Here is a 16630-nt window from a genome sequence, read left to right on the forward strand (position 1 = left end):
TACAAAAGATTTTTGTTTTCAATAAATGCTGTTATTCTGAACTTTCTACTCATCACAGAATACCGAAACAAATATATATATATATATATAAATTTACATTTGAATTTATGCATTTAGAATTTATGCACAAATGCTTTTATAATGAATTCTATAATTTAATTTTTTTGGATAATATCAGTTCAGCTGCATTTGTCCCCAAAACTGCTGTGCACTTTTAAAAACTTTGCCTGTAATCCCATACATACTACAAGATGAAATCCAATAACACACCTGCTCCAACTGAACATAAGTTATGGATGGCTGATATTAATAGAAGCTGATGACTGTATATAGTAAGATGAACTGGGAAATATTTATACATACAGTGATAGAAACTGATTTGCAGATCATAAAATTATATAGAAGAAAATAATAAAAGATAGATTGTGTGCTGAGTAATATCTGTCTCTGTTTTTCTGTTATCAGAGTGAAAGGGAACTAGACTTTGACCTTCTTCCCTCCTCTCTGAACAAGTGTCCATCAACCAGGTCATGTGTATTGTGTTACCTGCAGAGTTCTGACTGCAGTCTCCATCAGAAGTTGCAAATTTTTTTCTTTTCTTTTTTGTATTCTAGATTGGTTCTAGATTATGTTTACATGGACACCTTCTAAAGCCAAGCAGGCACGCAATTCTGAGACTTCAGCCTTAAGTTCACCATGCATGTGTGCAGACTCCATGTCTGGCCAAAGCCACAATCACAAATGCCATGACTCTCCTAGCCCTTATTTAGACACATTGAACCCATCATGTGATAGATCTTCTAGAACCTTTCATTTCTTGATTTGCAGGACAGGAATGCACACTTTGGACAGCTGTGAGTACCAGTTTTGGTACCAGCTGGGTCTCTTGGTTATCTTCAAGAGCAGACCAAATTAGGAGACAATAATGATCAGACAATGAAAGGAAACAATCAGTTAGCACAACATAGTGAATAAATGAGTTGTAAATTCAGTCTTAAAGATCTGGTGTGAGGAGGTTTTGGGGCGGTTTGTTAATATGGCTTAACTTTCCTATAAATTCCTTCTTAGGGATTATATTATCTGTGGTATTAAGATATGTACATCTTTACATGTACAGTGTGTAAATCTGTAAGCAGTAATAGGATATACACCACACTGGATGAAACAAATGGAATGATTGTGACTTTTATTTTTTTGCCAAGAAACCTCACCCAGTGCTGTGTCTTAAAAACACCCAACATAGTTACTACAAGTGGCTAAAGCAACTGTCAGGCACAGTTTATAAATAGCACTTTACTATGAGTGCTGACACCTCTCAAAGACATGAAAAAAAACATATCAGGGAACACAAAATTAAAACCCATGGCTCCTGGCCACATAACATGGTGAGACATGAAACAATTGGTCTGTGCAAGAAACTGAACATTATTTACTACATTATTACCTGTGATCCAGAGCCTCAGGCAAACGGTCAGGAGTGATATCCGGTTCACAAGCTTTCAGATGTGCCCAACTGTAACTCAGACTTAAATTTTGAAATATACCGGAGTAATTGATCCTGTGATGCTGGTTTTTGCCAACTCATACAGCGCTTCAGTTCCTCCAGCAGTCACTGAACTGAGAAAACAGTTCGACTCGGACCGAAGACCAATGAACCGATTATATGAGCATGTGTGAACCGAGAGCTTGAATGAAGGGGCCAAATTAAAGTTTTTAGGGTTCTCATTGTTTATGTAAAAAAGCTGAGTTGATTAAGACTTGTCTATTCACTTTATATACTTTAAACATGTAAAACATCCATGTTTCACATCATTATTAGGTGCTTTAATAATATAATTGTGTGTCATTACATTTGAATCAGTTCATTGAATCAAACTGTCTGAAAGAACCTGTTAGTGGAAAAGAATTTCCCCATTTGCCTGAGACTCTGAATTACAGGAAATAATTATTTAAATAATGTTCAGACTTAATATAAGGCCTTAATATTTTGTCAGGATCCATGGGTATGAATTTTGTGTTGCCTGTTATGCTTTTTTTTCTTTTTTTTTTTTTTGACTCTCAAAGTCATTGAGCCATTGGCATTTTATGAATCAGCAAGGACCATGATTTCAGCTAAAAATCTACTTTGCTCTTCTACTGAATTAAAAAGTCACCCACATCTTGTATGGCTTGAGGGTGATTTTTGGGGAGAACTATCCCTTTAAAATGATTAAAATACAGGATGTAAATTTAAAATAACCTGAAAAAGCATGCATTGTAATTCACTATTGCCTCACTGATCTCTAGATATGCTGTAGATTATAAATACATTATATGACATTATCTGTATAGATCAGATCAGAATCAGAATCAGAAAGAGCTTTATTGCCGAGTATGCTTACACATACAAGGAATTTGTTTTAGTGACATAAGCTTTCAGAACACAGAGACAACAAACACACACACACACACACACACACAAAAATAAAATAAAAAAAATTAAATAAAATTGCAAATAATTAATAATGTATAAACAGTTGTACTATAGATGATAATAGCATAGAATAGAGTGAGATGCAGGGATGTACTTGGATGGAGGGGTAACAAATAAATATAAGAATATTGCACATTTTTATTGCATAAGTGGGGAACATTAACTGTTCATGAGGTAGATTGCCTGGGGGAAGAAACTGTTCTTGTGCCTGACTGTCCTGGTATTTGCGGCTCTGAAGCGCCGGCCAGATGGCAAAAGTTCAAAAAGGGGGTAACTTGGATGAGAGGGTTCCAGAGTGTTTTTCTGAGCCCTTTTCCTCACTCTGGATGTATACGGTTCTTGAAGGGTGGGCAGGGGAGCACCAATAATCCTTTCAGCAGTCCTAACCGTTCTCTGTAGTTCTCTGTAGTTCTCTGTAGTTCTCTGTAGTCTTCTGATGTCTAGATCAATAATTTCCTGTAATGTTTCAAACTGACACACTCCTTCTAATGTCACAACTTGTGTATCATCTCGAATTCCTGAATTTCCCATAAATATGACTTTGCCATATGCTTGGAACTTGTAATTATAATATTTCTGACTGAAGGGCACCCTAAGGGCACATTACTTCATACAGTATGCAAAGTGTTAGCCAATCATAGCAGGGATTGGCATGTACTGTACATTGAAGTCTTAAAGGAGACACGACCCTTTAAACAGAGTATTTAAATTAGAGAGACAAAATCAGGGTTGAAAATGACATTTTATTTCTAAATTATAACAGATTTTGATGTAAAAAACCTACTAATGTTATAAGTGCACCCAAGGAAGCATTATTCAATTTTAAAAAATGCAAAGCATTACCTCTTTAACTTAAAAACTGACAGAACTTCACTAAAATATTGATGATAGATTGCTTTTTTTTTCTAGTCAGATGGGCCTTATCATGAAAGACAAACAGAATGAATTTCTGAACGATCTGTTCATAAATCCATTCTTACATAATCTGTTCCACTGGAATGAATGCAACAACTTATGTAAGAGAAATTTTACAAATCGTTTAGACAGAAATATGCTCCACTTGTGCTCCATTAATACGCCCCAGTGTAACAGCTTGAATAGTAACTTTTAAACCATTCTTTGAATACATTTCCACACTAGAAATGACAACCATAAACGTAGGTTTGAGAAACCATTTCGCTAGTCCACTCATGTTGTTGAGACTTTGGAGCTTGGACAGATATTTAATACAGCAGCACTGTATAAACACAAGTTATTCCTAGCCTTATCTTGCCAGTTGGATTTAAACAGATCAATGAAAAATAGCACCAAAGCAGTGTTTATCACAGCACCCTTAATAAACTCTATTGTCTATATGATGTTCTTGAATAGTGTTTTAGTATTTTCACTTACAGTTTACTTCAGAATTAACAACAATGGAGAGATAATGAGAGATAGTTGTCACATGGGTTATATCTTACTATCAAGATTTGAGTCAAAAGTTCAACTGCACTTATTGTTATTTTCGCAGTACTGTATTAGACAGTTTTCAATACATATTTGATATTCAAAACAATAAAAAATGACAGAGTTTTGATTGTAGAACTAAGCATTCAAATAAGGCATCATCTTAATAAGACATTATTGGGACATATAGAAAAACAATTGTAGTAGCCTGTTATACTCTTAAAAAGATCATCTTTCATCTTACTTTTTGGCCATGTAAACATCAGCAACTTCTCTAAAAAACATCTGCATGCACTACAGTTGCTTTGGAACTTTGTAAATACAAAATCATCACTGGCAAGCATTAAAATCTGTTTATTTCCTCAGGAGGAAAATGAGGTCCAACGATAACACAGTGGACAGTGTGGTTAATGATGTGCATGATGTCAAAGAAGAAGAGGAGGGGAAAATGCTGGAGACAGAAAAGACTAGCAGGGTTAAACATGTGGATGATGAAGAGAAAATCGGACCGAATAATGCTGATAAATCACCACACAATGACGACCAAATATTTGGGCTCAAAGATCTGTCCAAAAACAACCTCTTGAAACTCCTTGGGATCATGGAAGGAGAGATTCAGGTAAAATATTTATTCATGAAATGTGAAAATGAAAGATTATCATCTGTCATCACAACCTGTCTGTGTTGATCTGTGCAACTTTTACTTTGGTACTTTCAGATTGAGGTACCTCAGCTGCAGATATTTTGTAATGTAAAATGTATTAATGTGATATTGTTTTAATGTGTTAATACATGTAGCATTGTCACATAAATGTTATTACAAAGTTTTGGTTCAGGATCCTCTTACTTCCTCTGCCAGTCAGGCATTGATCCTCATCCACAATTCTCACAAGCCATTTGACAAGTCAATGTGTCAGTATCATTTTTATAAGCTATGCAATTTTTACTGTTGTTACCGCTCGAAAAAGAGAAGAGGGAGAGATTATTCATCATTTAAATGCCTTGTAGCACATTTTAGAAGATTTTTACCCTGACACTGATAACAAGAGGTGTTTTTTACCACGCCGAACATCTCTGTCTTTCTCCCTCTCTCTCAGGGTTGCCAGGTTTTCACAACAAAACCCACCCAATTGCTATTCAAAACTAGGCAAAGTTTGAACATAAAAAAATCATGTTTTTTTTATTTATTTTTTTTTATTGGGGGTTCCCCAAGTAAAAATTAAAGTAGCACAAATACGCGGGAAAACCACGGACCCGGCAACACTGCTCTCTCTCTATAAATATATAAATGGTTTCATTTGGTTTGATATGGTCTGTCCAGTTTGACGTTTAGGTCTGTCTGGTGCCATTTGGTGTCCAGCAAAATTATTTGGACGTTTTTGTTTATTGAGTGCTGCTCTCAAATCAGAGTCCAACAAAGGGGTTGCAATAAACATTAACATTTTTAATGTCTGGTAAGAGTAGGATTCAGAATGAAATAACCTGTAGCCCATGTTATCATATTATAAAATACCAAAGAAAACTGGAAACCGTGCCAGGAATCAACTGTTGCTATACCCTGTTAGCACACGTCCATCACAGAGACAACTATTTGACATCTCCATTTACATCTGCAAGAGTGTTTGCTTATCTCCAATACATCTATAGGACATTTCCTATCAGATGTCAAATAGACATTTAGAAGATGTCTTTAAGATGTTCATGATTTATGAATGTCTATCAGATGTCTGGACACAGCAGATGCTTTCCAGATGAATCGATCTTTAACAGACATCTTGCAGACGTACAGTACATGTGCTATCTGGGATAGTAATGCTCTTTTTTAGTGGTGATGTTGTCGAAATTTCAGCAAGCAGTACTTCGTATAGTTTGACAAAGTCAAGTTAAAGAGGGTTAATTTGATCATTCAGTGACACTTTCAATTTTCTATGTTTAGGTCAAATTCCCCCATAATTCGCATCATGAATATATCCCAAAACATTTATGATTTTACTTGTCACCCAGGCACGAGAAGATGTGATCCATCTACTGAGGTCTGCGCTGCTGAGTCGACCAGAGGAGCTGGAGTCCTGTTACGGCTTATCGGGGCCGACCCGACCTCTGCAAGCCCTGCAGAGAGACCGAACGCTCAGCAACATCCAAGCACAACACGAAAATGTGTATGATAAGCCAATGGCAGAGGTATACACACAGAGAAAAGAATAACAGTGACTAGTTCACCCAATAAAGAAAATTCTGTCATAGTTTGGACCAAGGGTGAATAAATGATGACAGAATATTCATTTTTGGATGAACTATTTCTAGTCAACAATTAGACTTAAAAAGTGCAAGTCCTTCCCTCTGTTAGTTAGGCTTATAATTATATTTTTTACTGTCTGTATGTCTCAGCTGGACAGATTGCGGGATAAGCAGAAGGACTCATACCGGCGTATGCTGGAACAGCTCTTACTGGCTGAAAAAAGCCACCGGCGCACTGTCTATGAGCTGGACACTGAGAAACGCAAACACATAGACTACATGAACAAGAGTGATGACTTCACCAACCTCCTGGAGCAGGAACGAGAGAGGTGAGAGAGGAGAGAAATAGCAGGGAAGAAAACGGAATGTTGAATTGTACATTTCTTGTATGTAACTCTGAAATGACATTATTCAAACCTTACTTAGTACAGTTTAAACAGGAATAAACAATGTGGCAATAGAAAAATAAATATACTTCTGACATATCTGCCAAAGAAGTACAGTATGTCAGGATGTACTATAAGAATAACAGAGGTTTCATATTTAAACATGTAATATCTAGTCGTGTGCTTAGGTCCATTTTTAAAGAATATGTTATTTATCAAAGTATTTTTATTTTGAGAAACTTTTAGTTCAATACATTCCAAAGCATAACTCCACTACATCTCTTAAAAACATGTTGTTCCTCATTATTTTGAACTGGAGAAATCATCACCCACTCCGAGATGTAATAGCAGTGTCCTATTCATGAACGAGCTGATTCTTTTCATTGAACCTGTTAAATGAATTCATAAATTGCACTGAATGATTCATTTGTGAATTGGACTGATTGGATCGCAGCTGTTCTCGAGTCAACAACTCACTGATTCAAATGAACCAGTCAGAGCAATCCTTCTGTTAGCAATTCAGTGAATTCACAAGTCTGTTTCAAAATGAGCCAAGAATGGAAGATCTTCGAAGCTTGAATGTGTGCACAACCAATGACATAAAAAGTAACCCAGCTTATACACAACGTACCAGTTACTTGGTACTTTTTGGTAATTTCATGACTTACTAATTGACCATGTAACTAGGACGTCAAATGCTCAGTATTTCATAAATCAAATTACCAACTCACAACATCGTCAATACAAACCCATGGCCCAGTTAGTTACCCTTTTTCTTCGTTTTTCATAATTATTATGTGTTTGCAAAATAAGATAATGCAAGCATGACTAGTCAATACATTAAGTCAGTCATACTTACTATTTATTTTTCAATAGGTTAAAGTGGCTGCTGAAACAAGAAAAAACATACCAAATCAGGAAGGAAAAAGAATTTTCTAAACGTATGCAAAGAGCATCAGGAGAGCTGGTTAAGCTGAAGTCCTTTGCACTCATGATGGTTGATGAGCGAGAACTTCACTTGGAGAAAATCGACAAACAGAGCCACAAAATACAAGATCTTCTTCAGAAACTCGATGAAAAGGAGAAGAAACTGCATGAGGCAGAGAGAAAAGCAAAGGAAGACAACCAGAAAATCCTTGATCTTGAGGTTGAGCTGGAGCTAAGAACTTCTAAGTTTGCAAACGAGCAAGAGGAGATGTCTGCAAAACTGTCCAGCCAAGAATCTCAACATCAGCAGCTGTCCCAGAAACACATGGAATTGTTAAACAAACTCAAGGAGCTTGAAGAAACCAATGAAGCTCTTCAGAAATCAGCAGAGGAGCTCCAGGCGTTAAGGGACAAGATCAGAAAGGGTGAATGTGGCAGCTCAAATTTGATGGCAGAACTTGAGACTTTGCGCACTAGAATTCTGGAAATGGAGGGTAAAGATGCAGAGATCACCAAAACTGAGAACAAATGCAATGAGTTGAAGAAGATGCTTCTTGTTGAGGAGACTCACAATAAGGACCTGAGGCTAGAGGTGGAAAAACTGCAACAGAGAATGACACAGTTAGAGACACTAGAGATGACCTTCAACATGGGCAGGACAGAATGTGCCCAGTTGCAAACAGCTTTGGAAAAGGAGAAAAGCTTGACTAAAGACCTAACAGACGAACTTGTGAGCATTAAAATCCGTATGAAGGAGCTCGAATCGTCTGAGCTGAAACTGGAAAAGGATGAATTAGATTTAAAAGAGGATCTTTTGAAACTCAAATCAGTTACTGTAATAATGGTTAATGAGCACAAGAACATGACAGACAGAATTAGGTCTGAGGAAAAGAAGAGAGATGAACTGAACCAACTCTACAAGGCAGAGCAGGAGAAAGTCATGGAGGTTACTGAGAGGTTAATAGAGGAGAGCAAGAAGCGTCTGAAACTAAAGTCAGAGATGGAGTTGAAGTTAGCTGCTCTTGTAAAGGAGAGAGATGAAATAAAGCTAAAGCTTACTAAAGCAGAAGAACAGTGTAAAGTTCTGAGCTCCAAGCATGGTATAATGAAGCACAGTACCACGAACAAAGAAGAAAGGGAATCTTTTCAAAAGATGATGGACCTGCAGAGTGTCTCAAATGCACATGGAAAAGATGAGAATAAAGTTAAGGAGTTGACTTTGGAAATTGAAAGGTTGAAGAACCGTCTTCAACAGCTGGAAGCCATTGAGCGAGACCTGATCAAACCAGAGTATGATTTGTTAGCAACTGAGAAGGAAAAGGCACATTTTCTCCCACAGCAGGTACAAGAAATAAGTCAAACAGCATTGAGTAAGGTTATAGAGCAAGGTGAGGAAGGCTGTCAAGAGGCTGAGCTGAGACATCGGTTCATGATGGAGGAGGCCAAAACCAGAGACCTTCAAGCAGATGTGCAAGCCCTGAAGGAGAAGATTCACGATCTCATGAACAAAGAAGACGAGCTATCCCAGCTACAGGTGGATTACTCTGTTCTGCACCAGAGGTTTCTAGAGGAGGAAGACAAGAAAAAGAGCATAAGCACTGAAGTTCTAAACCTTACCAAAGAACTTGAGGTCACCAAGCGCTACAGCCGCACTTTACGGCCCAGCACCAAAGGAAGCCGGATGATGGATGTTCCAGTGACGTCAACTGGAGTACAAACCGATTCAGTAGAAAATAGGACAGCTGACAGTGACACACCTGCTGCGTTTATCAAGAAGTCCGTCCAAGAGGAGAACCGGATCATGAGTAGTCTGCAACAGAGGAGCTTAAAGAAGCCAGCGCAGAGACAGACAGTGCGTGAACTTTACCCTCCAACAGTCAGTGACTATACTGTGAAGAAGTCCTGGATTCCTTGGATGAGGAAGAAAGACAGCAGCGCTTCTGAAGTCTCTTTGGATACCAGTGGGGAGGCTGCATCTTCTGAAGTCAGTATGTCCCAAAAGTATAACCATCCACTGCACGCTCAGGTGATCCCAGATATTCAGAACAATGAGGCAACCTTAGAGATTTGCATGGCCTTTCTGAGGACTTGACCAAACACAATGTTCTCCCAAACTATCACAAGAAATTCAAAACCTCCAGACAACCCTCATTCCTAGAAATGAACGAACCAAAGAGCCAAATAATCCTGAAAGAGTTCGATCACCAATGACCTTTGCCTCCCATCTCGAGAGTAAAGAGTGCAGAGAACATGAGGTCTCCCTCTATGGACAAATCTTTATCACGTGTATCCACTGCATCCATCAGCAGCTCCCAAGAGTCTGTGGACATGATAACAGGTAGAGCTGTGTTTAAGGAGACTCCCGAAAAACGAATGGTCCCCACACCTATCAAGAAGTCAAACGCTAATGTCATTACCACAGAAGACAGTAAGATTCACATTCACTTAGGATCACAGTTCAAGAAGACCACTGATCATGGCTCAGTCGTCATGGTTAAATCTACTGCCGTATCATCTGACTGTAATGAAGTTTCTACTGGAACTGTGCTACGCTCACCACACAGTGTGACTGCCAGCAAATCAACATCTAGCAAAGCGATGAGCAGCATCACCATCACGCAGGTCACTAAAGCACCAGCCAGACCTACACTCTCAGTGGTAAGTGTCTCATTTAAACCATATATTCGGGGATATGATTAAACAATACTTTAAGAAAGGCCAAGAATTACATCCTGTTCCTTTCCTCTCTGTTACTCAACAGCAGCCCACCGTTGATGTCCCATCAGCACGATCAGGGCTCAGTCGTATTCCAATGTCTCGGGGGATGAAAACTGGTAAAGCTGTGCTTGGAGCTTTGGGAATCACCACAGGAGTTAAAATGGAAACAAATGCTGAGAATCAAGCCATGCACACTGACCTGAAAAAACCAGCTGTCATTTATGGAGCCCTGCAGGGTGGAGGGAAAGGCTGACAGAACTGAGCAAATAACATCCATGTTTACATATAAGTCTACAGTCAAAGAAACTTAATGTTTGCCACTTTCTGCAGTTGTTATATGCAAGACACATTGATTTTTCTCGGGAATGAAATAGGGAAGGAGACTTGGGGTTTTAATGCAGGACAAATGCTGCAGTAATAATGACATATTTTTGTAGGCCAACCATAAGTTAGCATCATCCTGATTTAACTTCTTTATTAAAAAAAAAAGAAATTCCCTGAAAGTTTGAGTTAGAATAGTTTGCAAGAGCACAGTTATAAACACAATGAGGCTGTTAAAGTGACTAGTATGTAGATGAGTTTACCTGTTCGGTGTGGTGCATTTAATATCCAACAACCTCTGAAGTGCCATTTAGACACTTTTTCAAGACAAGTAAAAACTTAAAAAACACAAACCAATATATTTTATATCAAAGAATAAAATATGACAATACATTGAGATTGATTTAACCACTGACCTGATACACAATCAGCCATTCAGTGTTCAAAACTGAGTGTCCACGAGCAAAGATGACAGCAGGTCATGTAACAGATCTCTCCAGTTATTATAAACCTCTCTGGTGGCAACAGATAATGTATTTGAAGAATATTTATCCAGTAAAAAAAGACATATCAAATCAAATCAAAGAAAACGGTTTATATCAAACGAAAAACTTTTATTTACAAATGATATCTGCTAAATTATGTTTTAATAGTGTTGTTTATGATTTTTAATGGGTGTATAATTTTAGCATTTTCTGGGAATGTACATATCAGACCAAGCATTTTCTGTGTAATATTGTTGTGAACTGAAATGCATTGATCAGAGCCTCACCAATGAGTACGATCTGTAACGGAAGACATGTTTTATTACTGTTTTCATTTAGTCAAAAAATGTTTGCTTTCAGATAAGTCAAAATATATCATAGATATTCTTTCCACTTACTACACACAAATAAAAACACTATATACAGGTCCTTCTCAAAAAATTAGCATATTGTGAAAAGTTCATTATTTTACATAATCTAATGATAAAAATTAAACTTTCATATATTTTAGATTCATTGCACACCAACTGAAATATTTCAGGTCTTTTATTGTTTTAATACTGATGATTTTGGCATACAGCTAATCATACAGTATCTCAAACAATTAGCATATCATGAAAAGGTTCTCTAAACGAGCTATTAACCTAATCATCTGAATCAACTAATTAACTCTAAACACCTGCAAAAGATTCCTGAGGCTTTTAAAAACTCCCAGCCTGGTTCATTATTCAAAACCGTAATCAATGGGTAAGACTGCCGACCTGACTGCTGTCCAGAAGGCCATCATTGACACCCTCACGTGAGAGGGTAAGACACAGAAAGAAATTTCTGAACGAATAGGCTGTTCCCAGAGTGCTGTATCAAGGCACCTCAGTGGGAAGTCTGTGGGAAGGAAAAAGTGTGGCAAAAAACGCAGCACAACGAGAAGAGGTGACCGGACCCTGAGGAAGATTGTGGAGAAGGACCGATTCCAGATCTTGGGGGACCTGAGGAAGCAGTGGACTGAGTCTGGAGTAGAAACATCCAGAGCCACCGTGCACAGGCGTGTGCTTTTGAACCAGAAACAGCGGCAGAAGCGCGCTGACCTGGGCTACAGAGAAGCAGCACTGGACTGTTGCTCAGTGGTCCAAAGTACTTTTTTCGGATGAAAGCAAAATTTTGCATGTCATTCGGAAATCAAGGTGCCAGAGTCTGGAGGAAGACTGGGGAGAAGGAAATGCCAAAATGCCTGAAGTCCAGTGTCAAGTACCCACAGTCAGTGATGGTCTGGGGTGCCATGTCAGCTGCTGGTGTTGGTCCACTGTGTTTTATCAAGGGCAGGGTCAATGCAGCTAGCTATCAGGAGATTTTGGAGCACTTCATGCTTCCATCTGCTGAAAAGCTTTATGGAGATGAAGATTTCGTTTTTCAGCACGACCTGGCACCTGCTCACAGTGCCAAAACCACTGGTAAATGGTTTACTGACCATGGTATTACTGTGCTCAATTGGCCTGCCAACTCTCCTGACCTGAACCCCATAGAGAATCTGTGGGATATTGTGAAGAGAAAGTTGAGAGACGCAAGACCCAACACTCTGGATGAGCTTAAGGCCGCTATCGAAGCATCCTGGGCCTCCATAACACCTCAGCAGTGCCACAGGCTGATTGCCTCCATGCCACGCCGCATTGAAGCAGTCATTTCTGCAAAAGGATTCCCGACCAAGTATTGAGTGCATAACTGAACATAATTATTTGAAGGTTGACTTTTTTTTGTTTTAAAAAACACTTTTCTTTTATTGGTCGGATGAAATATGCTAATTTTATTGATATAGGAATTTTGGGTTTTCATGAGCTGTATGCCAAAATCATCAGTATTAAAACAATAAAAGACCTGAAATATTTCAGTTGGTGTGCAATGAATCTAAAATATATGAAAGTTTAATTTTTATCATTACATTATGGAAAATAATTAACTTTTTCACAATATGCTAATTTTTTGAGAAGGACCTGTATATACATATATATATATATATATATATATATATATATATATCTATATATATATATATATATATATATATATATATTTAATAACTTGAAAACAGACAATCAGCTTTTAATGTGCACTTTTAAAACAAATAGAAAATAGCAATCTACAAACATACATTCCATAGTTTGGAAAAGTCAAAGTGTAAATAACACTGAATGGTTAAGGTCCATTAATTTTAAATCATTATAACACACACACACACACACACACTGCTGATCCTAGTTGTTTCAAATCATGTGAACAAGTCCATTAAGCTTAAAATCAAATGTCTTTCAACTATCACCATCATACCCTTAAGCCTTATTGTACCTAAGGCAGCAAAAGTTTCATTTCAAAAGTGAAATTACAATCTACAAATACATATTACTATGTAGCACCACAAAAGCAAACAGAGGGTCTGTTTACTACAATAGTAAAGTGGTGAAGTAATGGTATTGGTCAGTAATAGTACTGAATTACACTTGATATTTGCATGGATATTGAAAAAAAAAGGAAAGATTTTTAATGTCACTCTTTTTAAGACCGGAATAGTACAGTGAATAATTAACAAGCAAACAAACAAACAAACAAACAAACAGACAAATAAATAATAAATTATCTTTTGCAGAAGGAAAACGCAAGTGAAATACAGTTACCTTTTAGTATTGTGGCCATTATTTTCATGACATGAAATAATAATTATTAACAAAGTGTAGTCCATTACTGATTCCGAATTACATGAAAAAAAATTGTAGTTAGTAGCGTAATTCATTACATTACACATTTAAGGTAATACAATCAAACTACTTTATGATTGCTTTTAGATTACAAGATTAAAAACACAAAGACAAAGAAAATATATTCCATTCGTTGTTATTAACAAAATGTAGTGCATTGAACATAACATTACTTGGAGGTTTCCTAAACTGGGGTTCATGGAGGAACTGCGGGGGGATCGTGAGTTTAACGAAAAGCTAATAATTAATTAAATCATAAAAATGTAAAAATAAAACAAATCATTTTCATATAACAACTAAAAAAGGTGAAATATATATTTTTTTTTTTTAAGTAATGTGTTACTTAATTATTATTAACTTATAACCTTAAAATCATTCAAAAGCATTGTTAAATAACCCTCTGAGTGATAATTCAAACAAACATTAATGTGTTCATCAGTAGTTGATGCAAAACACTTCTTAAAACTGAAATGATTTTTGTAAAATCAGCGGTCAAATGCCCTGTGACCTCTCTATTTTCTGTGTAATTATACAGCCTCAGTCTATTCTAGGAAGGAAGAGTTAGGGAGAAAAAGAAGAATTAGGGAGAATCAGTAAAATATGAATGATTCCAGTTGTATGAATAATATTTAATCATTTAATCGATAAAAAAGTAACTGATAAAGAGTATTTTAAAATGTAATGTAATATAATCACAAGTAGGCTACTACTTAATTTTTGGACGCAATCCAGATTAGACATAATAATCAGTTATTACCCAGCACTATTAATGCTGACTTAAAACACTGTATCTGGACAATACATCTGTTATTATTAGTGTTGGGGGAGTAACTAGTTACATGTAACAGAGTGTGTAATTAAATTACAGTTACTTCAAAAAAAAAATCATACACACCCACATACAGATTTGATTGATTTCTTTACCAAATTTCATCGACTGCTCTTAAATATGAGACACCAATGTTTCAGGTGTCCAGGACACAAAATAGGACATCTTTATATGATACCTGTTTTATTTCTATTTGGGTATATAAATTTTTTTTTTTTTTTTTTTTTTTTATGATTAATTGTTAGATGCCTGTGTTTTTCCTGTCATAGATTGATTTCAAAAACAGTGTCATAGCTATTAAACTGACTCTAATAATTAATAAATAATAATTACATTATATAATCTTAATTCAAGTGCTAAAGGTTTTCAAAAGTCTGACGGTGATTAGTGTTGAGTCCTGCTTTAAATGTTTCAAAATTATTAACATTTGAAAGCATTCGTTAGAAATTTAGAAAAGTAATCAAAAAGTAATCAAATTTAATCAGTTACAATAAAAAAGTAATTGAAATAGTTACACTACTTATTACATTTTAAACAGGGTAACTTGTAATCTGTAACTATTACATTTCCAGAGTAACCTTCCCGTTACTTTAATTATTGTATTTTGTAATGTGTAACTTGTTATATTTAAATATTAACCTTCCCAATGATATTTTATTGTAAGGAGAGAAATTAGATCTTTGCATATAAATACATCAGTACATAAGATTACAAGTAAAAAAAATAGAAAGAGAAAGAAAGAAAACATAAATAAATAAATAAAACAAACTAAAATAGTGAAGACGGTACAGTTTACTTGTCTTTTTCAAATTTGCAGATAATGTTATGAAGTCCTGAGAGTTTTTTTTTGTTTTGTTTTTATATTTATATACCATATTACAGTATTGTTTAAATTCATGAGTACCAGATATTTTTATTTTTATTTAATTTTTTTTTTTTTTTTACACTGCAGAGATGACACGTGGGGGGAGGGGCGTCATTTGTTGACGTCACGACGTCGCTTTCAGGCTGCTGTACTTCCTTGTTTATCTTCCAGTCCGCTGCGAACATAGCTGCGGAAATAATCTTTATTGCTGTCAATGGCGCGATAAGCACAAGCGACGGCAGCGATTTAATACACACAGCTGTCAATCAAGCCGTCATATCTGAAGCTGTCGTGTAGTGTGCTCGCTGTCTTCGCGGCTTTAGAGGATTAAAGAGCGATGATGGCGTCCAGCTATAACGCGAAGGATGAGGACGGTCATCTTCCGGGATCGGTGGGCTCCGGCGGGCCCCGGCGCCGTCAAGAGCAAGAAGCCCGACAACACGGCCTTTAAACAGCAGCGTTTGCCTGCCTGGCAGCCCATCCTGACCGCGGGCACCGTCCTGCCCGCCTTCTTCATGATCGGACTCATCTTCATCCCCATCGGCATCGGACTCCTCGTCACCTCTAACAACATCAAAGAGTTTGAGGTGCGTGCCGTCGCCATAGCAACGTCATAACTGCGTGATTAGGGCTCTGTGCTCGTGCACGGCGCATGTCATCTTGTGTTGTGGTACTGTAACTCGTGTCGGGTCTGTTGTAGATCGACTACACTGGTGTTGACATGTTCAGGCCCGTGTTTCAACTGCTCGCAGAGCTACAGCTGGAACAGCACGAGCGCGTGCACCTGCTCTGTGCCCTTCACCCTAGACCAGCCTTTTGAGGGTAAACTACCCACTTCCTCATTTATAAACCATCCTCCTGCACCACACTAGAAAAGACTTGAACACTTTCTGTAATTCTGCATAAATTTGGTTACTTGGCGATCAGATGTCTTCTTATAACTAAATAAAGACCCAATTAGTAACTTAAAGATCATTAGAGTGATCAACCGGAACAGCAACCAAACCCATTCTCCATCAAGAACAGCTTCAGCGGAGCGGTGTTGTGGACTCACTCAGATGAACAGTCTGGGATATTCTAAATATATTAGAAATTCATGTTTACAGGCCTTTCTAAGCAGGGTTGCCAGCCGTTTTCGCAACAAAACCCACCCAATTGCTACTCAAAACTAGCCCAAAACTAGCCCCTGTTCCCAGAG

General features: G+C 37.2%; 2 protein-coding genes across 2 annotated transcripts; both read left to right on the forward strand.

The window, feature by feature from the left end:
* The first annotated feature begins 4081 nt into the window (after nucleotides 1-4081).
* Nucleotides 4082-11084, forward strand: LOC109088035 (filamin-A-interacting protein 1-like). The gene is given in 7 exon segments (XM_042774440.1): nucleotides 4082-4538; nucleotides 5924-6100; nucleotides 6308-6486; nucleotides 7420-9606; nucleotides 9608-9692; nucleotides 9694-10128; nucleotides 10232-11084. Coding segments are annotated over 7 exon segments (3519 nt in total). The 5' UTR covers nucleotides 4082-4292; the 3' UTR covers nucleotides 10442-11084.
* Nucleotides 11085-15527: 4443 nt separating this feature from the next.
* Nucleotides 15528-16252, forward strand: LOC122148250 (cell cycle control protein 50A-like). The gene is made up of 2 exons (XM_042774579.1): nucleotides 15528-16019; nucleotides 16133-16252. Exons 1-2 carry the CDS (start codon nucleotides 15798-15800, stop codon nucleotides 16250-16252), a joined length of 342 nt encoding a protein of 113 aa, XP_042630513.1. The 5' UTR covers nucleotides 15528-15797.
* Nucleotides 16253-16630: the final 378 nt, after the last annotated feature.

The sequence above is a fragment of the Cyprinus carpio genome, chromosome A17 (genome assembly GCF_018340385.1).
Source record: "Cyprinus carpio isolate SPL01 chromosome A17, ASM1834038v1, whole genome shotgun sequence".
Lineage (NCBI taxonomy): Eukaryota > Metazoa > Chordata > Actinopteri > Cypriniformes > Cyprinidae > Cyprinus > Cyprinus carpio.

Coding starts and splice junctions, on each gene's coding strand:
- LOC122148250 (XM_042774579.1), top strand. CDS start 15,798: ATGAGGACGGTCATCTTCCGGGATCGGTGGGCTCCGGCGGGCCCCGGC. Junction 16,020..16,132: donor ACAACATCAAAGAGTTTGAG/GTGCGTGCCGTC, acceptor GGTCTGTTGTAG/ATCGACTACACTGGTGTTGA.